The 22,724-nt window shown below is 35.0% G+C and overlaps 2 protein-coding genes across 6 annotated transcripts; both read right to left on the bottom strand.

Annotated features, from left to right (window-relative positions):
• Positions 1 to 1,960: 1,960 nt before the first annotated feature.
• On the bottom strand, positions 1,961 to 4,723 carry LOC111988605 (uncharacterized). Of its 5 annotated transcripts, none has more exons than XR_010628844.1 (3): positions 4,525 to 4,693; positions 4,413 to 4,465; positions 1,961 to 2,216 (listed from the first exon to the last, which is right to left on the bottom strand). XR_010628844.1 is itself a non-coding variant. In XM_065773106.1 (3 exons), the coding sequence occupies exons 1-3, from the start codon at positions 4,613 to 4,615 to the stop codon at positions 2,032 to 2,034; spliced, it is 312 nt and encodes a 103-aa protein (XP_065629178.1). In that variant the 5' UTR covers positions 4,616 to 4,695; the 3' UTR covers positions 1,961 to 2,031. The 5 variants fall into 5 exon arrangements, 1 of the variants encoding a protein (XP_065629178.1); XM_065773106.1 differs by having other exon boundaries at positions 1,961 to 2,199; positions 4,525 to 4,695; XR_010628841.1 differs by lacking the exon at positions 1,961 to 2,216 and adding an exon at positions 2,307 to 2,583 and having other exon boundaries at positions 4,525 to 4,690.
• A 4,924-nt stretch (positions 4,724 to 9,647) lies between these two features.
• Positions 9,648 to 12,935, bottom strand: LOC136067362 (putative F-box protein At5g55150). The gene is made up of 2 exons (XM_065773107.1): positions 11,697 to 12,935; positions 9,648 to 10,052 (listed from the first exon to the last, which is right to left on the bottom strand). Exons 1-2 carry the CDS (start codon positions 12,904 to 12,906, stop codon positions 10,018 to 10,020), a joined length of 1,245 nt encoding a protein of 414 aa, XP_065629179.1. The 5' UTR covers positions 12,907 to 12,935; the 3' UTR covers positions 9,648 to 10,017.
• Positions 12,936 to 22,724: the final 9,789 nt, after the last annotated feature.

Genomic DNA, 22,724 nt, shown 5'->3' on the forward strand with positions numbered 1-22,724 from the left:
AAACTAATCTTATAAAATTTTCATATTAAATAGTATGTTCTACCATCAAGAATTCAAGACATAATAACATAGAATTCAAAAATTTTACATATTTTAAAATTTTTGAATAAATTCACATTTTAAAATCATTTATGTTTCCATCCTAAAAATCCCAAATTAAAAAAATGGTCTTGTTAACTGTTAAGTCCCAGTATAACAATATAAATCAAGAGGAAATGGATTATTATTATTATTATTTTGGAGAATAAGAGGAAAGGGATTTTGGCTTCAATATTTTTGAGATGTAGAGCCAATAGATGGTTCTGGATGTGTCAAAGGCCTTTAGACCAATACGGTCCTGTAGACAGCAAGAAACAATGTTCCACTTCTAATTCAATCAACAAATTGGATGTCCCAAATGGCAATGTGATAGTACATTTGCTATTGATCAATCATGTAAGCTGTTTAGATTTCCTCATAAATTCAATCACGTTAAATATTAATTGGCACCAAAAACTGTAAAACCTATGAAGTAGTCAATGAAATTAAACAAGCTAGAAACGTATTATCAACCTGCAAAATGAAACAAAGGAACAACAAAAAGATAAGATGAATTTGCAACATAAGCAGTTAACCTCATTTCCTCTTGTAACATACAAAACATCAACAGCAACACGAAAAATGACTATTTCCAAAATCTATTACTCCTTAGTTTTTACATTCATACTTTCTATGCTCTCATCATCATCTATTTCTTCTCACCACTGGTCGACTCTGTTGGTGGTTTGACAATACTTAGTTGGCCACCTTCCCTGTTAGCAGCAGTGGCTGCTTTCACCTCATTGCAATAATTAATGAACTTGCTCAGCTCCTGGTATAATCAAGTTACTGAGGAAAATATTATCACTGATGTGAACAAATAAAGAAAGAAAAACAACATATTCTAGTCTCTCCAATGCAGGCAGATACAAATTTNTGTATTGCTCTTATTATCATGCGAAGACACAATTGGTTTTTGGTGTAAACTGATTCAAACCTCAAATCTATTATTAGACCGATTGGTTTTTGCTAATTGATACCAACCAGACCGGATTTTATATTAAGTTCTGTAACTCTATCAGTCATCCATCTCCCAGCTCCACTATTTGTTTTCCCTCATCTTTCTTCTTCCTTCTCGATTTTAACTCCTTGTAATAGTTCAATTAACCTACATAGTAGTCTTACATAAATTACAGTAGACTATAAAACAGGAAAATGGGGTCAGAAGGATCATTTTCCTTCAGATATTTCCCAGGTGGAGCTTTATCAGTTTATCCATGAAAGAAGAGTAAAAAAATGGATTATGGGCTCAAGACATTTTTTCTTAATTTTTTTTTTTTTTTTTTGAAACTAATTTATAAAATTTTCATATTAAATAGTATGTTCTACCATCAAAATTCAAGACTAATAACATAGAATTCAAAATTTACATATTTTAAAATTTTTGAATAAATTCAATTTTAAAATCATTTATGTTTCCATCCTAAAAATCCCAAATTAAAAAAATGGTCTTGTTAACTGTTAAGTCCCAGTATAACAATATAAATCAAGAGGAAATGGATTATTATTATTATTATTTTGGAGAATAAGAGGAAAGGGATTTTGGCTTCAATATTTTTGAGATGTAGAGCCAATAGATGGTTCTGGATGTGTCAAAGGCCTTTAGACCAATCGTCCGTTAGACAGCAAGAAACAATGTTCACTTTTAATTCAATCAACAAATTGGATGTCCCAAATGGCAAGTGATAGTACATTTGCTATGATCAATCATGTAAGCTGTTTAGATTTCCTCATAAATTCAATCACGTTAAATATTAATTGGCACCAAAAACTGTAAAACCTATGAAGTAGTCAATGAAATTAAACAAGCTAAGAACGTATTATCAACCTGCAAAATGAAACAAAGGAAAAACAAAAAGATAGATGAATTTGAACATAAGCAGTTAACCTCATTTCCTCTTGTAACATACAAAACATCAACAGCACACGAAAAATGACTATTTCCAAAATCTCTTACTCCTTAGTTTTTACATTCATACTTTCTATGCTCTCATCATCTCTATTTCTTCTCACCACTGGTCGACTCTGTTGGTGTTTGACAATACTTAGTTGGCCACCTTCCCTGTTAGCAGCAGTGGCTGCTTTCACCTCATTGCAATAATTAATGAACTTGCTCAGCTCCTGGTATAATCAAGTTACTGAGGAAAATATTATCACTGATGTGAACAAATAAAGAAAGAAAAACAACATATTCTAGTCTCTCCAATGCAGGCAGATACAAATTTGGCTTCCTCTAGCAATTATATATATAATATATATATATATTTTTTGCACATTTATTTATTACCCACCCAGTGTTCTTTAACATAGGGTTACATCAATGATAACAAGGCGTCTCGCTACACTAGAGAAAAGTGGCCAATCACAGAACATGACATCAATACCCATTGAAGCAACTATGTTTTTACAAAATGGACGAACGTAATGCTGTTCATTAAGTATCGTCACCCAAACAAAGCCTGAATGAATAAGTTGAGAGCCAAAAGGTTGCTACCAGTTGAAAGCCTACAATTTCAAAAGCCTATTAAATGAAAGCTCCACCAATAATCATCTTGCAACTTAGAAATGGAAAAGAAGGATATAAAATTCACAGTGGATTTACATTTTTAGAGCATTTTAATGTAAATGCATCCAGAGTTATGATATTAACAAAATTCTACATAACAAAAGTAAACACGTATTACAACAATAAACAATTAGAAAGTCTATTATGTGAAGACATGAGGGGCATGAATACCTAAGTGCCTAAGCGCACAGAATTACAATGAAAGATCCTAATTTTACACTCTTCTAAAAGAGTTCTAGAATTGAACTGATTAACTAGCTTCAAAGTCCGCTTTTCAAGTAAGTAGATGACAAGTTGACAACTTAACTAACATGCTGATGATTATTATGAATCACTAAAAAGGATTGAAATGGGTGATGGCTCTAGTCTTTCACAAAGATTAAAACAACAGGATAATTTATACCCCAAAAAAAAAGAAAAAAAAAGAGAAATAGAAAAGAATGATGTAAGACAAGACAGGAACAGCATGATTCTATCACCAACAGATTCGCAAGGATAAAAAAAATGCTGAACCAAAGAAGCGCAAAAAGCCTAACAGAAGTGAAAAGCATCTTAAGATTGTTGGATGTGCTCTGAGCTTCATCAAAATGAGAGTATCTTCTACACAATGATAACAAATATCTTTCATTCTTTCATAGAAGAATCACCTCAAACCCACCGAAAGTCACCATGCTTGCAGAAATGAACAAGAAAAGCAACAAACCTCCATAGCATCTCAAAATCCAAAATATCAAGAAATTCCATTTAGTTACCATGCACGTAGCATGCCCCAAAAACCAATGTGAGGAGGAGGATTTTTTTTTTGGGGGGGGGGGGGGGAGTCTAATCCTATATATTCACTATACCAAACAAAATAGGGAATCTGCCAACTAGGGATGAGCACATCAGTTGTCTGATATCAACAGGGGAAGGAACTCTTTTCAGACACCCCGCCCCCCTTTTTCATGATATGATTATAGTGGGGTGGGGGGATTCAAACCCTGGACACTAGGAGATGCTAGAACATCCTACATAATACCCTAAAAAAAACCCCACTACTGCTGCTTGTATCTTCTTAAGAACCAAAAGATAAAGAGAAAATCAGAATTTCTTATAGATGCTACTTCAAAATATAACTCTTCCATCATTACCGTGAGACCTTAACTAATCACATTTCAGCACTTCTTGTAACAAGATGAGAACACAAAGACCATCCTAGGATCCTCACCACCTTTCAAAAGAGAAAAGCACCAAACTTAATCCATTCATTAAACATCCTCCCTACTTGAAACACATCTCTCAAGTGGCAAGGTCTACTGCAATATACTATCTTGTGCACTTTATGGTCTACTGCAATTAGAAAGGGTCCAAAATTGTATGCATACCAATTCATCCTTCAGTTTCCTCTCCAAAAAAACTTTAATAACATCATTAAATCAATGTCAAGTCATGACCTTTTTTACGATTGTTTTACAATGAATTAAAAGCTAACTTCCAACAAAGAACTTCACTAGGCTAGAGTCGATCGACTACATAAACGTTTTGTAAATTCACTCATAAAAATCCAAATTTGTTACTGCAAAATCATAAATATTAGATGCTAATGGCTGATTTGCTCAGACCCACTTCATAATTATCAATAACTACAAAATTAAGCTGACCCCATTTGCACTTTCACATCACATAACCCATTAATCTAAACCACAACATACCTAACATAAAGAAACCCCTAAAAATTTGTGAAAAAATAAAAATAGTATCTGGAAAGAGAATAGAAAATGGGACATACACGATCAACATTCATCTCCTTGGTCACTTTGGACGGCTTCACAAATCTCTTCCCTGCACATACTGTCAAGTACAGGACTTTTCCATAAACAAATACACAGATAGTTCGTTACCTTCGCGGGTGACAGAAGGTTTGCCATGGCGGTTGGGAGGAACAGATTTCTTCTTCTGTTGACCTTTGAATAGATTTGCTTTCTGGGTCATCTTTGTTCTTTGCCTCTTTGCTCTTCTCTCCCTCTAGGTTTTAGGAGCTGAGGGTTTTGTTATTTGTTTTTGTGTGGCGGTGGAGGCACTGTACGGCCCATTAGAAGCAATAAAAAGCTGAGATGCACACACTAGGCCCAAACCAAACTTGAAGTAAATTTATTTTTTGGTCTTTCAATTTTTTTTTTCTCAAATTTTAAAATTTTTATTTTTGTTTATGAATTAAAATATTCTGAATTTCATTTTTTTTCCCCATCCACACTTGTTAAGTTTTAAAAAACAAAAATAAAACCTGAATGATATTTCAAAGGAGGAAACAAAAGAAAAAAATCTAAAATATATCATTTTGTTTGTCCATAAAATATAGTTTATATTTTATTTTCGTCCCCAAAATATTGCTTAAAGGGTTTCACTTAATCACTCCTCTCTTGCAGTCAAAGTGACAGTGGATGAATATTAGACACATGATAAAAAAAAATATAAAATTTAAGGAAAGTAGATACAATTGGTGATACTTTAAAATTTCAAGGACGAAAAATAAAAGTTTTAAATTTTGGGGATGAAAGAAGAATATGTATTATATTTCAAGGATGAAAAGAAGATTATTTTTAAATATATTTTATAAAAGGCAAATTGCACTTCCTACAAGAGTTGGTTATTAAATTTATGGATAAAGTTTCTATAAAAAAAAAATACTTATAGTTATGGATGAAGTTTAGTATCAAATCAAGTTGCAAGAAATTGGAGGAAGTGCAATATGCGTGAGTTGTCATCTAAACCCTAAAAAAAATGTAGTGTTAATCACGAGTTGTCATGTAAACTAATTTATGTGATTAAAAATATACATAGAATTTCATTTAATCCTCATGAATTGGAGGAAGTTTCAATCCAAACAAAGTTTAGAGGGAAATTGAAAGCTAATTTTATTAAGTGCTTAAATTACTACGAGTTCAAATATTTTTGAAATATGACGGTTTCGAAATTTCATTCAATTGGATATAAGATATGAGAGAATGGTATAATCGAAGAGTTCAACCCCTCCTTAAGAAAATGATGATAAAAATATTGCTTAAAGGGTTTCACCTTTTTTTTTTTTTTTTTTTTTTGCTAGGTAAGTGTTTATGCAGGGGATTGAACCCCTGAGTTGATAGGTCATATGGAGACCGGGTACCACTAGGCCAGCAGGCCCGGTGGTGCTTAAAGGGTTTCACTTAATCACTCCTCTCTTGCAATCAAAGTGACAGTGGATGAATATTAGACACATGATAAAAAATATATATAAAATTTAAGGAAAGTAGATACAATTGGTGATACTTTAAAATTTCAAGGACGAAATATAAAAGTTTTAAATTTTGGGGATGAAAGAAGAATATGTATTATATTTCAAGGATGAAAAGAAGATTATTTTTAAATATATTTTATAAAAGGCAAATTGCACTTCCTACAAGAGTTGGTTATTAAATTTATGGATAAAGTTTCTATAAAAAAAAAATACTTATAGTTATGGATGAAGTTTAGTATCAAATCAAGTTGCAAGAAATTGGAGGAAGTGCAATATGCGTGAGTTGTCATCTAAACCCTAAAAAAAATGTAGTGTTAATCACGAGTTGTCATGTAAACTAATTTATGTGATTAAAAATATACATAGAATTTCATTTAATCCTCATGAATTGGAGGAAGTTTCAATCCAAACAAAGTTTAGAGGGAAATTGAAAGCTAATTTTATTAAGTGCTTAAATTACTACGAGTTCAAATATTTTTGAAATATGACGGTTTCGAAATTTCATTCAATTGGATATAAGATATGAGAGAATGGTATAATCGAAGAGTTCAACCCCTCCTTAAGAAAATGATGATATATACTTTTTATTTTTATTTCAAAATTTTGGCCTAAACTCTATTTTTTGTCCAGTATATTTAAAAAGTTAAACTCTGGTCCTTTATTCAAAGTGTAACAATTTCATCCTTCCATATATTTTCTATGAATTCCAGATCACATTAATTAACTTTATAATATGCTACATCAATACATCGTCTACTACATATGCAATTTTCAAAAATACAAAAATTAATACTTTTTCAAAATTTCAAGGATTAAATTGCATCATTTTGAATAAAAGAAATCAAAATAGAATTTCAAAGATAGGAAATGTTATCTGTAGGGTCACGATTTGTAGCCTAAGCCTAAAAGGTATGGGATATAGGTCCAATGAGCCCAGTACAATAAATTTGTAGAGAGTTGGTGAAAGAACTAGGCCTTTTGTAAATTTGACAACGGCTAGTATGGATTTAAAAGATGAACAAGCAAGTAAGACATGTAAGACTAAATGAAATTGTTGTCCAAGGAAGTAGATTATGATATAAACCAATAGAACTGAGTGTTAATACAGCTTTGAATGCTACAGTAGTTCTTTTCTATTTTTTCTGATTCCTCTCTCATGGGAGGTTTTCCACAATATATAGGTCCTTTCCAACCATCTTGATCCTACACTTGTTAATCATCTAAGTCTTCACTCGAGTGTATGTCCCATTAGACACCTTCTCTAGCTTTCGGTGAGTTGTGGCAGTTGAGATTGCACTGTTCAGGGGTCTTCTCCACATATATGCGGCCAGAAAAGTAGCTGCAGTGCATTTGATGCGGTGGTAGCCGCTTTTCCTTTAGATATTTCTGAGTTCTTATCGCTTCTGTACGTGTATAATGCTCATCTTTATTGTGGAAACTTCTTGGAAGATTACCTAGATTGATGAAATACAGACCTGATCTGTATTGATCATATCCGAGGAGGAGTTACTCCTCGGACTATCCTCCTCCCGTTCCTTCCTAACACGACTTTAAACTTGGGGGTTCCATCACTTACCTACCCCTTCTCGGACACGCCCACGTCCCCAGATAAGGCCCAATGCCCAATATACAAATTTGGGCTTTTATCCCCACATTATCCATACTTCTTAATTTCTTAATTCAGTAACTCCCATCACACTTTTTTTGAGAAAAAGTTCCAACCTATAATATCTGCTCTTGATAATTACTCTTTTTAATTAGATTAAGACACTAATTGGTTTTTGGTGTAGGCGAAGATTGAATTTATGATTTGCTAAGAATTTTGTAACTCAACTGGTACTTTTTGTTGTTTTTAGTAAAGACTTTCATAGTTCAAATCCCCCTTAATCATGCTTTACTATCTAGTGGCAACGGAGTTATGTAATTATATTTATGGCTTTTAGAATTAACTAACAAAAAGTAAGGATCAAATTGAAAGTGATGGTATTATCATCAATGTTTAATATAACATTTTGTAGGGACATTATTTAATTAGATGTTTTTATGAAAAATGCTACAACTACAATATTTGCACAATAAATCTTAAATGACAAGTTGTTATTGGTGAATAAAAAAGTAATGTCAGTGATAAGCTCAAATTAAAACCAATAACAAATTGTCTTTTAGGATTTATTGTGAAAATATTGCAAACATTTGCATTTTGATTTATTGTGATAATATTGTTGATTTTTTTACGGCAGTTGTTGAATGAAACAAATTAGCCTGTTAGTAAGGATACATCCCCCCAATACAATGTATGATATTGCAAAAAAACACTCAGTAACCTCGGTTTACATTTTAATGAATATACAGAGTTGTCTCAAGCACTTGCAGGATAAACACGTAATTAAATAGAAATGAGAAACTTTTGGCTTCATATTTGCACTTGTTTGATCTGGATTTCAGTAAATTTACTACAGCTAGATGATTCCTCTAATTGTTTTTCCTGTTGAAAGAAGCTTTTGTATGGTTATATAATCTTTAGCTGGAAAAATTCATTGATAATGACAGATCTGATGGAATGCTTTGGGTATGCCTTCCTTGCCGACTCCTAAAAATTCAAAGGCTAGCTTCTGGAAGTTGAACTCCTAAAAATTTTTCTCAAATTCCAAAATTTGTGTACATTAAATTTTTGGCCATAGCATTTTCAATTATTTTTTTCATTTTAACAATTGTACTTTTGGAACTTTTACCATTCTCATTTTTTAACTTTAACTTTTTGAAATTTTTTTATTCAATGGTTGAGATTGAAAGTTGTTGTGGGTGCAATAACTATCCTCTACCTTACCTTTTTTACCTACAATTGTCCTTGTGAGCATGCATAGAGTGTGTGTTTTTTTTTTCTTTGAAATAAATGTGGGATTCAAGCCCTAGACAATGGACCTGATAGAGGGCGTACCATTGAGCTAACAGCTCAAATCCCATGTGGTGTGGCATTCATATTTGAGGCAATGGGTGTAGGAAATTTGGTTTAGTTTTAAGAGAAGATCAAATTTTCAAGCGCATTTTTTTTTCCTTTATAGTTTAAGATTATTTATCCTAAGACAGATTTCTTTTGTATTTTTAATTGGGGACTATTTAGAATGTACCTTAGTGTGATAAAGTTTGGTCTTTTGTGTGTTTCGCACCTATGGTGAGGAATTTCTTTTGTATTATTCCTTAGGAAAAGAACTAATTCATTGGCTAATAAATATTACTGCAGGGAATATCATTGAAAAGAAGTGCTTAGATTTGTAAGTGTTCAAAAAAAAAAAAAAAAAAAATTGTGGACAAATGTACTTCTGATACTTTGAAGTTTTAGCTCATCAATATCTCTTACAGTTTCAAATTTATTTCAATTAATATATGAACACTTTGTGCTTAAGGCACAGGACTGCTCAATGAAATTCCCGAACGAGATATTGCAATGTGGAATTTGAGGATTGCAGGTTATATAACTTTTGATGACAAGGAATCCTGAAGACCATGCAGAGCATCGTGTTTTTTTACTCGGTTAAACCCCAGACCCATGTAACACGCCCACATCACACTGATCAGGTTATATTTTGTGTTGTGGAACTAGCTTATCAGTGGTTATGCAAGGAATGGCAGGATGGCTTTTTAATACGATGCTTGAGTTGAATGTCATGTCAACAAGAGATCATGCCTTCATTGCCTTGTACAGATGATAGAAGCATTGTCACCTGTTAGCTGCAGATAGGCAGGTTTATATTTGTTCCAATACAGATATGGTAGGAAATGAAATATCAATAAAATGTGTACCGACCTATATTAACCATTTTAACCATTCGATAGCTATTTGGAAATGTAGGAATAAGGCCATGCTTGAAGGGAAGGTTGTCAATACTTCTCAGCAAGCACATATGGCCATGATCTATTAAGAAGCAATGGCTGGGAAATGGGAATCATTCTCTAAGAGTAAACGTTCTGTTTGCAAATGAGCTCAATTTGTTGATTGCAATTGTACTTACTAGTAGCTCTGAGGTTTGCAGCCTTTGTTGTGGAAACTGGAAAGCAAACACCAAGCTTGGAGACACAAGCCGTTAAGAAAAACATTGCTGGCTGTGCCGCTTGTGATTCTCTATGCTCTTAGCTTTGCTAATTCTGCAGCTTCGTCTTTGATGCACATCGTATGTATTAATGACAAGTTTCAAGCTTTGACAGTTCACAAAATATAGTTATGGATGCGTTTCGCCAACCACCATTTTGACTAATGCATTGATAATTGCTCTTTAAAACTTTGCTTAAAGAAAATTTGGACAGCATTGCACAGTGAGCTTGAAATCATAGTTTTAAGAAGTACCACTATGGTAAATAAAGTTTACTTGCTAGTAAGACCATCATCACCTTTTTTTTTTTCCTCATTCGGATTTTTTCTTGATAATGAATGCATGGCCTATATGTCGATTCTTATCTATTTGGTTTGAAATCTCCTACCAGCATATTAAACTGATAACACGACATATGGTGGAGTTATGGCTACCTTCAGTTGTAAACTTTCAAGCAAAGTTTGCATTGGTTTTTCGTTTCGGCCTAAAGGAGGCTCACCTACCATTTGGATGTGCTACACTATTAAGAACATTGAACAACAAAGCATTTTAACTCATTTTGCAAGTTTGGTAATTACATTTTACAATAATTTTTCTTGTCTTCATTTCATGTTTTGTATGTGTGTATATATTTCACCATACACTTATTTGGTGGTCTATGTATAATTATAACATATTCATAAAAAACAACAATGTATAACATCAAAAGCCTTTCTCATGCATTTGACATCTAAAATATGCACTCTTAAGTCCTCGAATCAAAGATTTATCATTATGACAATTACATATGAATGCTGGCCCTAAAATTCACAATTGGAAAGCTATATGAAATATGATGACAGACAAACAATTATTGCCTCGCCTGTTGTCCTCATACATTCTAATGAGTATATGACAAGCTTCTAGAAACTAAAGAAATAAGAAATAAAATATTTAAGAGTTGCAAGGTCTCAGATCTACAAGTGCCACTAGGCAATCCAAAATTGAGGCCTTTTTATTAGCGAAACTAGCAAACTGCAGCTGAAAAGAAGAGTATTACAGTTGCTGGGAACAGCATTTTGATCCACAAGCAATGTACATGATGGGTTCTTTGACATTTTGAGAAAGATACTTCTCACACATAAAACAGAATAGGGAATTTTGCCGGTGGATCAATTATCAGTATGATTTGTTGTGGATAAAAAGCTTATGGAAACCTTAGGTTTGATTATCAACATGTCGGGAATCTCATAAAGAAAATAGTTTTGTTTGGTTCGCATTGATCGGATTTGAATATAATCCATCGTTTATATATGAAAATGGTACAGCCATGCATAAAAATCTTGATTACAATAATTTTAAATACATAGATTATGAATTAGGATTTCAATCAAAGAAAGGCAGCATCAAAATAATTTATCCAAAAACAAAAGAATGGATTGAGAACTAATGCCTTCTGCATCAACAGACAAAAATAAGGTCAATATGCTCCATTGTTCATCATATTGATGAAAAAAATAAGTGTCGCATCATATCATGAAACAAATAAAGAGGGATAACTTATAAATTATAGCAATTCAATTTTCTTATAAAAAAATAATTATTATTCAATAATCTGATTAATAATCATTACACATATTCACTAGCTTCAATTATTTAAATCAGCATGTGCATCGTGTAGATGAAAGTTAAATGTACCAGAGTGGGGTAGAGAAGTAAGAAAGGGATTCACCTTCGTAATGGTGCTTATATTCGCCATCTTCCACGCTAAATACACCCATGTCGTACCCTCCACCATTTAAGGTGAAAGGAAAAACTTCGACATAGTCATCAGTATAATAGATACAATTAGCTTTGCATCCATTGAAACTTGATGCAGACAAAGACACTGATGAATTGTCACCCACAAACAATGTTTGACCACCCAAACTGTCAACCTTCACCCACTTGTATTTATATTTGCTTCTCACTTTTGTAGAACATTCTAATTTTAGAATTGTGAACCCAATTGTCACATAGGGATTATCATTGATTTTTTCTTCTTCATCTTCATCTTCTTCATCTTCACCTTCACCTTCACTCTCACTTTCATGAATGTTCTCATCCTCAATATCATCTTCAGAGTCTTCATCCTCAGTATCATCTTCTAGGAAAAAATGACCTCCTCGAAAGCGTGAAACAACCAAAAGATCTCCAGATGATTCAACAATATACATTTGGATAATTTCCTCGGTTGCTGGTGGACGTGGCGCAATAGATTCAATGAATGGAATATCATCATCCGTGTGACAAACAAAAGCTTCACCATGACAGTTCACAGCATAAAATTTTCCCTTGTAAAATGCAATGTCAGAAATAGATCCAGAATGACTTGGTATATCAATCCAAGCTTTATATCCTGGTCTAGTGAAGGCCAAACTTCTACCATTACCATAGATAACCATGATTATGCAATCACAATCATATTCATGAGTTACTAAGTTCCATGGATTCCTTGACAAAACACACTTCTCAAAAAACATATCTCTGTAATCTAAATGGTCGAGTTTGGAATTGTCATCTTCATTCCAAAAAAGAGGTTGAGGAAGACTTAATAGGTGTTTAGACAAAGGATGAAAGAGATTGACCTGGAAATCAGTGCCTACACTAAGCAACCATCCAAAAGATGTTCCAATGCATTTTTTTCCAACAAGCTCGGGCAACTTGAAGTTGTAAACTTTATTATCGAATAAGTTGACAAAGACACGCGTATGACTTTTTTGTTCCTTTTCTTCTGCAAGCATAAGCCAAGGACATCGAGGAGCTAATGGTGGGTTTTCCAATGAATAAACACTTCGCCATGACTTGCATATGGCACCAAAGATGACAAAATCATTATAGAAAGATAATCTTCGCATTATTTCGGAGAGGATAAGATCCGGAAGATCAGCCCACTTAGACATCTTAACATGAATATGGTATTTATGCTGTAAGAGACTGCAAAAAAAGTACAATAATAATAAACAAACAAAATTTTAGAATTTAAAATTTTACGAGCTCATCACAAAAAAATAGTATCAGTGATAACATGTAATATACTAAATAATAAATCATTCAAGTTGTACAGAGAATTTCTAGTTTCAAGCCTTCATGACCTATGCAAGTGCTTAAGAGTTAAAGGGTTGGTACCAACTTACCAAAAATTTTCTCCTAATTTTAGGATAAGAACTTACTTTTATTTTAGCTATAACTACTTTTCCTTTACATATGACAAAGACACGCGTATGACTTTTTTGTTCCTTTTCTTCTGCAAGCATAAGCCAAGGACATCGAGGAGCTAATGGTGGGTTTTCCAATGAATAAACACTTCGCCATGACTTGCATATGGCACCAAAGATGACAAAATCATTATAGAAAGATAATCTTCGCATTATTTCGGAGAGGATAAGATCCGGAAGATCAGCCCACTTAGACATCTTAACATGAATATGGTATTTATGCTGTAAGAGACTGCAAAAAAAGTATAATAATAATAAACAAACAAAATTTTAGAATTTAAAATTTTATGAGCTCATCACAACATGTAATATACTAAATAATAAATCATTCAAGTTGTACAGAGAATTTCTAGTTTCAAGCCTTCATGACCTATGCAAGTGCTTAAGAGTTAAAGGGTTGGTACCAACTTACCAAAAATTTTCTCCTAATTTTAGAATAAGAACTTACTTTTATTTAACTATAACTAATTTTCCTTTACATGGCCATGAATCCTATTTCATTTTAAAAATTATTTCTTCCATTCTTCTTGTTTTATTATTATTTAGGGGGGATTTTTGGTTTTTCTCTAAATTACATCAAACATATCATATGTGTTCTTACTTCTTCTTCTTTTTTACCTTAAACAAAAACGATATAATTTTTCATTAAAAAAAAAAAAAAAGCATGGACAAGAAGACATGCAATTTGTAAGATGAATAAAACAGTTAACGTTGATAAATGATCCAAAGAGAAAAATAAAAAGAAACAGAAAAAGTACCCACAAACCAAAATCAACAAAGAGAAACAGAAAAAGTAGTTTGCTGATAAGAAAAAACAGAAAACTTACCAAAAACTTTGTTTGGTGGTCTGGAGGCAGTGAGAGAGAGAGAGGCGCTTCTATCTTCTGTTTTTGTTAGGGTTTATTTCAAAACACTATTGACTCAGTCTGGACGCTGTCTCTGGATCTCTCAAACAAAAACAGTGTCTTATATACTGCCGTTATTATATATCGTGTACTGTTCGGAGAAGGATTCCTGTTTGTGTTAGAATTAATTTTTTTCTTTTTTTAATAAAATGTTTGCATTAAAAGTAATGATTAGGTGCTCCCTTTCACGTGCGAATTCACTTCTTTTTTTTTATTTGTTTTTTTTTTTTTTGGTAAAGGGGAAATTACAAAAAGACTAAGACACTATATCAGTGAGCACAGCGTTAGAAATCCTGTTATATAATACACCAGCAGCATCAGTATTAACAAGAGCATGCCCTTATTATGTTGCAAGAAGAAGAATATTGGGCTCTGAAGTCCAGGTTGAATGCTGCAACTTTTGGAGATCGTAATACTTCTTTCTTCCACATCACTACTGTGGTGCGTAGGCAAAGAAATAAAATTAGAAGTCTTGTTAATGGGGTTGGGGAATGTATTCAAGATGAGGAAAGAATTAAGGAGTTGATACAATCTAGTTTCATGAAATTGTATGCCTCTGAATTGAATGTGGTTTATCTTAAATCCCCTGTTACTGATTTTTCTTGCTGTGTCCTTTCTGAAGAGGATAGGTGTTGTTTGGAAAGAGGGGTGGATGATGAGGAAATCAGGGAAGCTTTGTGGGCTCTCAAACCCTTTAAGGCACTTGGGCCTGATGGTCTACATGCTGGTTTTTTCCAGCACTTCTGGCATGATGTCAAAGATTCTATTTGCAATGAAGTTAAGAAAGCTTTTGGCCTTGGTGTTATTCCAGAATATTTGAACAAAACCTTGATAACATTGATTCCCAAGTGCCAATATCCTGAATCTCTAGCCAATTATAGACCTATCAGTTTGTGTAATTCAGCCTATAAAATCATCTCCAAGATTTTAGTGGCTAGGATTAGACCATTACTTAGCAATCTTATTTCCCCAATCCAAACTGCTTTTGTGCCAGGGAGGAAAGGGGTGGATAACGTGATCATCACTCAAGAACTTATTTACACCATGGACAAGTTGAAGGGCAAGGAGGGGTATATGGCGGTCAAGGTGGATCTAAAAAAGGCCTTTGACAGATTAGAGTGGAGTTTCATTCACAAAGTCCTTCAAGCTTTCCATTTTCCCCCAAGCATTATTAAAGTCATCATGAGTTGTGTGTCTTCATCAACAATTTCTATGTTGGTTAATGGAGATGCCCTTGAAGCTTTTTCTCCGTCTAGAGGCATAAGGCAAGGTGATCCTTTGTCGCCTTACTTGTTTATTTTGTGCATGGAGTATTTGGGTAGTCTTGTTGAAGAGAAGTGCTCTAAAGGAGCTTGGATTCCTCTTAAGGCTTCTCGTGGGAATATAAAGATTTCTCACCTCTTTTTTGCGGATGATCTTATTCTGTTTGCTAAAGTTAACAAGGATATTTGTGAAGTCATTCCGGATGTTTTGAGTAATATTTGTTTAGAATCGGGGCAGAAGGTTAGTTTGGAGAAGTAAAGAATTTATTTCTCTCCTAATGTTTCTACTGATCTTAGAGAAAAAGTTTGCGAAAGTCTGGGTATGCTTGAAACTAATAACTTTGGAAAATATTTGGGATTCCCTCTTAGACATAGAGGTGCTTCTAGAAGACAATTCAATTTTGTGGCTGACCGGGTGATGGGTAAGTTGGCTGGGTGGAAGGCAAAATTCTTATCCTTTGCTGGTAGGGCTGTTTTGGTGAAGTCTGTGATGTCAGCTATTCCTAATTATGTCATGCAAGGAGCTGCTCTTCCAGTCCACTTGTGTGACAAGCTGGATAAAATTAATAGAGACTTTCTTTGGGGATCGTCGGCTGAAAAGCGGAGAATGCATCTTGTTGGATGGGCAAAAATTATCAGGCCTAAAGATGAAGGGGGTCTGGGGATTCAATCTGCCAGAGCGAAAAATATTGCGCTTTTGGCAAAGTTGAACTGGAGAATGTATCAAGAAAAAGATGCTGTATGGGCGAGAATTTTGTTGAATAAGTATTGTTCCAATTCTAGAAGAAGGGCTGCTAACCCGGATGTCCTTCCTTCTTCTCCTAATTGGTCTGCCATTAAGCTTGGTTTCCCTACCTTTGTTGAGGGCATTTGTTGGGGGATTGGTAATGGCTCAAGAAAGAGTGTTTGGTCTGATAATTGGATTAAAGGTCAATCCTTAAGGGAACTCATTGAGGGGCCATTAACAAGGAATGACATGAAGCTTGTCATAGCTGATATTCGGGATAACCAGGAGTGGAATTGGGAAAATTTATCTTTTGTTTTGCCTCCTTCAATCAGGGATAAAATTAGAGCTATTCCTTGCCAAGATTTTGGTGATGAGAAGGATGTAATTTTGTGGAAACATACAAAGGATGGGGAGTTTACCGCTAACTCGGCTTATCTCCAAATTATTGGTAGTGCCGGAGAAGGTATTAATTTTAGGGGCAACTGGATTTGGAAGATAGACATGTATCCAAGAATTGTAAGCTTTTTATGGTTATGTCTGCATAATAGCATTCCTGTCAGGGAGGTTTTGGCTGCTAGGGGTATCAACTGCAGCAAGCTATGTCCCATATGCAAAGAGCAAGATGAATCAATGGAGCATTTGCTTAGAGAGTGTGTTTTTGCTCGGCAATTCTGGGCTGATATTCATGCTCCCCGGGTCTCACCTACACCTATCCATAATATGAGTGATTGGCTACAAGCTAACTGTCAAAGTAAGTTAATTCATCGCAGCTCTATCCCGTGGAATTTTATCTTTCCGCTTGCTGTCTGGAACATTTGGAAACACCGCAACAAAGTTGTGTTTGATAATGTCCCTCTTAATTTGAATCTCCATAGAGCTTGCCTCAATGAAGCTAGGGAGTATTTTTATTGTATTGCTAAAACTGGGAGAAAGAAACAATTGACTTTCATACCTGTGAAGTGGAACAAGCCGCCTGAACAGTGGTTTAAATTAAACACGGATGGTGCCTCAAGTGGGAATCCTGGTAAGGCTGGGGGTGGTGGTTTAATTAGAGATTGTAATGGGAAATGGATCAAAGGTTTTTCGAGATCCATAGGGCTCGCCTCCAGTTTTGTTGCAGAATTTTGGGCGTTAAAAGATGGATTAAAGCTGGCCTTAGGCATGGGAGTTTAGAGGTTGGTTGTGGAGTTGGATGCTAAAGTAGTGGTAAGCCTCATTACTTCCACAGGTGGTGCTAATAAACCATATCTTCCTCTTCTTAATGATTGCAGATACTTGCTAAGCAAGTTCCTCCAGACCAGAGTGGTGCATGTGTTCAGGGAAGGGAATAGGTGCGCTGATGCACTTGCAAGACTGGGTAGCAACATGGCTGAGGAATTTTTGGTTTTTGATACCCCTCCTAGTCCTGATGTTTCTGTAATTACCATAATCGCCACATTGTGATTAACAGCCATCTCAAAAATTCTTCTCTTGAAATCGGGGTTTAACACACCCCTGCAGTTCCACATTAAGATATTCATTTGAACAAAATGGCCTAAAGGATACTCAGTTGGACTAGGATTCATCAACGCTGCATCCACCATGCTCCATCCTAGCCTCCTCAGAAGGTCCTTGGACGTTGTCCAATCCGGTTTCCATACCATCAAGTACTTGAGAATCCCTAATGTATCCTCTCTGCAGCAAAGTAACAGATCGCATCTCTTAATCGAAACCATAATTTGAATCAGCTTCAACATAGGATGATTCCCCATATGTGCTGAAGCTGACCCTCTGAAATCCACAATCCTCCTCTCCTGGACAATCCACCCTGATTCGTCGAAGTGAGGCATGACTGACGGCCTCCTTTGCCTGCTCAAATTCTCTGATTCCTCCCAGGACAGCAGGGGGGTGTCTGTGAAAAACCTCCACCAAGGATTGGGAGTTTGAGACCAAGCCGGATTGTCCAGGGCAAGATTCCCTGTCCTGATGCTGGTAGGAGTGATAGGGAACAGATTCTTCCAAGCGTTGCTCAAGCCCGGTTCGAACCAACCCGGAGTGTCCGTTGGCGCTGCCCTTATCTGGGCTATCATCTCGTCTGAAATTATCACTGCCCTGTTTCTGTACCAAATCGCCCATCCTGACCGAGGGAGAGGCATCAATCCGAGGAAGCTTGGCTCCATTGGGTGCAGAGAGAGACTTATCTGCAAGTGGCGTGGTTGGATTATTCAGCACCTTACTCCCAAACGAAGCTGCTTGGCGTTTCAAAGTTTTAGAACTTTTAATCCCAAGGCTTTTAGCTGACCGAAATTTTGAGCTTTGGGTGTGCTTCTTGCTAGACCCTTCTTCAGAACTATCCTGTGGGTTAATCCGCGAATCTTCTCTACTAGTTTTGTTGACCAGCAAATCTACTTCCACAGTATCCATACTCTCATCGTGTTCCTGTTGCAACACATCCTCACGTGCCAAGTCAGGCAACGTTGTCTCCTGAGTCTCAAAAGAAGATTTAGATGTCCCATCTTCATCCAATACTAGATATTTGGATTTACCCTTATACCCCTCACTTCTAGAATTCTCCTTAACTAAATTGGGTCCTCGTCCATTACGGACTAAACTACGTTTCCTAGTAACCAACATCCAAGGCCCATAATTGGGATTTGGTTGGAAGTCCTGGCCCACATCTTGGACTTTAGTGGAATTCCCAGGCTGACCAACATCTTGCACTTTAGAAGCTTCTCCAAGATGCCCACCATCTTCACACGGCTTGATACTGTAACAACAATTTCCTTGGGTATGACCCAGGCGGCCACAACTGAAACATAAAGAAGATATGCCTTCATACATCACTGCCTGCTTGCACTTGCCAATTCGAACTACCGTAATAAGAGGTTTCTCCAAGTCAACTTGAACACATAGCCTAGCATAGCTCCCCCTGGTCCCTGAAGCAGTGTATGAGTCTATACGCAACACAGGGCCAATAACACTACCAATTTCTTTTAGCACAGACTTGTCATAGAATTCTATAGGGAGCTCTGGAAATCTGACCCAAACTGCCACAGAGGACAGCTTAGCTTCTGAGGCTTTAAAATAAGGTTCCCAAGGTCTGATGGCAAGAAAGTGATCACCAACAAACCAAGGACCACCTTTTAAAACCTTGTCATAATCATCAACACAAGAAAATCTAATTAAGTAGAAATCCCTTCCCAGATGAACACAATCCAATTTAGCTGCAGGTTGCCATAAAGCATTGATTTTAAAAGTGAGGTAGTTGTAACCAACAGTTCTACCAAACACTTTTACTATCAATGCTTTAGACCAAGGTTCCCTGATGCGCATCAAGGTTTCTTTGGACAACTTAACATCAGCCATACCTTCAGTAAGAGGTTCCAGCTCAGATTCGGACTCAACATCATCATCTCTGACTAAGTCAAATTTGAAGGCTTGCTCATAAGCACCAGGAATATCTCCTAACAGAGTATCCTTGTAACTCACAGGTGTTCGAGGCTGAAAGGACTGCCTGAAACCCGTGCCTTCCTTAAATCTCTTGACACTCCGTCCAAGCGCATCGTCTTCTTCAGTAGAGCGAGGAGGTTCCACGGAAAACTCAGGGTTCATAGCGAGAGCGTTGTTCTGTTCAAATTCACTTCTTAGATTTGATAAAATTCACTTCTTAGATTTGGTAGTACCATAAATAGAAAAAAAAAAAGAAGAAACAAAGTGTCACCACTATGTCACTTCGTTTGTTTTCGGACATTCTTTTCTCATCGGCATGGGCCTTGAGCTCAGCATAAAATGGGCCAGAGTTGCCAAATTCTTTGGTCCCACATATATAATTTGGATAGAAATATTTATATTATAATTAAATCATGATCAAGTAAAAATATATTTATTGAATAAGTAAATAATATAATATAATAAACTTTGTTTACTTTTTTGCATCTTTTTGCTTTCTCTCCTTGATATACTAGTTTTGAAATTTGACTATTCCATTCGATCAATGGTTCCCAGTATTACAAAGCATAGTTGTCAAAACATGAATTATATCGTAAATTAACTTTTTATTTTTATTTTTTGTATTGTGTATTTTAAAGTACACAAATACCTAATAAAATTATAAAAATTTATAGATGTACATATATAAATTTTATATTCCTTATAAATTCACAATATATTAAACTAATAATTAATTTAATCATTACTTATGCAATAATTTATATATTACTAAAAGCTAAAGCGTAACGTTTAATGTTGTTGCACTCACATTGCGCCACGTCAGCGGCCATGTCATTCCAATCTTTTTTTTTTTTTGCCCTACAATTTTAAAATAGTTTCTACAAATTTTAAAATAATAATAAATCTACATAATAAATCCCAGCCCACTTCTTATCTATTTACCTCCACCATAAAGCCCAATCCAAGGCCTTTTCAACTTAAAGGATAAACAAGAAATTTGAAACCGTGGAACCCTGAAGGGTTTTGCGTGAGAAGCACGGCATGGGGAATGGGAACGGGAACAGGCAGTTCAAAACAGAGTTTGAATTTCTCCCACCAATTTGTTCTACAGTTACGCATAGTTTCAAGGAAAAACATACGGTTTGAATATCTCCTCTACGGTTTCACATTGTCTCAACCCAAGGAAAACCAGAGAGTCTGAAACTGTGAAGGGAAGAAATTTGATACCATTTGAAACCATGAAAATCTCCCCACCTTCTTGCTTTACGGTTTCACAGTAACAGCCGCCTATTTGACTTCCTTCCTTTCAGTCTTCCTCTCCTTACAGTATATAAAGACTGACAGAACCTGGCTGATTCAATTGAGGTATTTCTAAATCCCAGTTCTTTTTGATTGCTAGGGCTTTCAATTGGAGCTCTGACTTTTGGTCCAATACTGACAGAAGCTGTACATTTTGTTACTGCCTCTTTTGTACTATGGTGTGGATGATTGTTTTGGTTGCTGTGGTTTTTAATAGATGCTCTGTCTTTTGGTTCAATACTGACAGAAGCTGCAGAAATATCGACAATAGATTATCTTTTGATTTATATGAATTGGTAGTAATGAATGTCCAATAGATTATCTTTTGATTTATATGAATTGGTAGTAATGGTTTGCTACTTGGTTTTGAACACACAACTCAGTTTTTGAGATTATAAGGAAGACAAACACACATTCAAAATTGAATCTCTATTATTGGTCCAAGAATTTGTGTCTTTGATAGAGATATAATTGATTAATTGAGAGAGAGAGAGAGAGAGAGAGAGAGAGAGAGAGAGAGAGAGAGAAGCCCAATAAAATTGATATGGATATGGACTCTTTAAGTCTTATCTCTATCTCTGCACTGTTCTTGTAATTCACAGGTTTAATGGAGTGTGCTTTGGCAAATCAGAGAATTGTGGTTCAACTTTCATCCAAAACATTGTGCCTTGCCACTACCTGTTCAGTTTTTTACATTGTATCTTCAAACTGATAGAACCTTAAGAAAAATGCCCAACACAGTGTTTATACCTGTCAACTTTCATCTGAAACATTGTGGGTCAACTTTCATGTCACAAGCTGTGACGCAGAAGGCACATCATCACCTTCCATAGTATCCCAACGTTTCTTCAGTTTATGTAACCAAAAGAATTAACAAAAGAAATACAACATTGTAATTTTTTGTTCAATTAGAAATAACAATGAATTGCTTTGCTGTGGTGTGGATGATTGTTTTGATTCCTGGGGTTTTTAATTGAAGCTGTGTCTTTTGGTTCAATACTAACAGAAGGTGAAAAACATTACAATGTCATATAAATCAATGGATTCAATACTGACAAATGCTGAAGAAAAAAGGTGTTTGTGTTGAAGTTTCTAATAGATTCAATACTAAACAAAGCCAAACACTGCTAATAGCCATGAGTACTAGAAGCCATGGTTGGTAAGTGATTTTACTGATAAGCTTTGGCTTTGGGAAATTTTTTTTTCCTAACAGCTTTTTTTAAAAATATATATATTTACATAGCCACCAACCATTGTAGGAAGACACTTATCGATAACAAGAATCCTCTCTGTTTTGTATGTCAAATTCTTTAAAAGGAGCAATGTGGGTTTGAAGGTCTTCTCTTGGTTCATTGGTATTGTTATCTTTGCGTTTGTTCAAATATCTCAGTGAATACATAGAACATGCTGAATGTATATATTGTGAGAAAATTTCAATACTACCTTTGAAGATTTTAATTTGAATTTCTTTGACATTGTTTCCTTCGTATTCTGAATCAATAACGACTAGGACTCTCCTCTATGTGTTGGTCTGAACTTTCAGCTTTAGCTCACAAATTTATTTAGAAATCCTCAAATGTTTCTTCTCTACATTTAAATGGTACTTTTAAAAAGATTGTGTATGACCTCCAAAGTTTGCAAACATAGTTACTTTTGTGCATCAATTCTAGATAATCCATATAATTTATTTTTTGCTGTTGGAATGAAGCTATTAGTATGGGGATTGTTCAAATTTCTGGTAATGTTTCCGTTGTTATAATGCGCAAAAATAATCCATTAGTGAAAAGTGAAAATTGGAAATAGTAGACACCGATAATGAATCCATTAACTAACTTATTTTGATCATTTACTTCATTAGCTTCGCCGAAAACTCTTAGAACA

Source organism: Quercus suber, unplaced genomic scaffold, assembly GCF_002906115.3.
Source record: "Quercus suber isolate HL8 unplaced genomic scaffold, Cork oak 2.0 scaffold_69, whole genome shotgun sequence".
In the NCBI taxonomy this organism is placed as follows: domain Eukaryota; kingdom Viridiplantae; phylum Streptophyta; class Magnoliopsida; order Fagales; family Fagaceae; genus Quercus; species Quercus suber.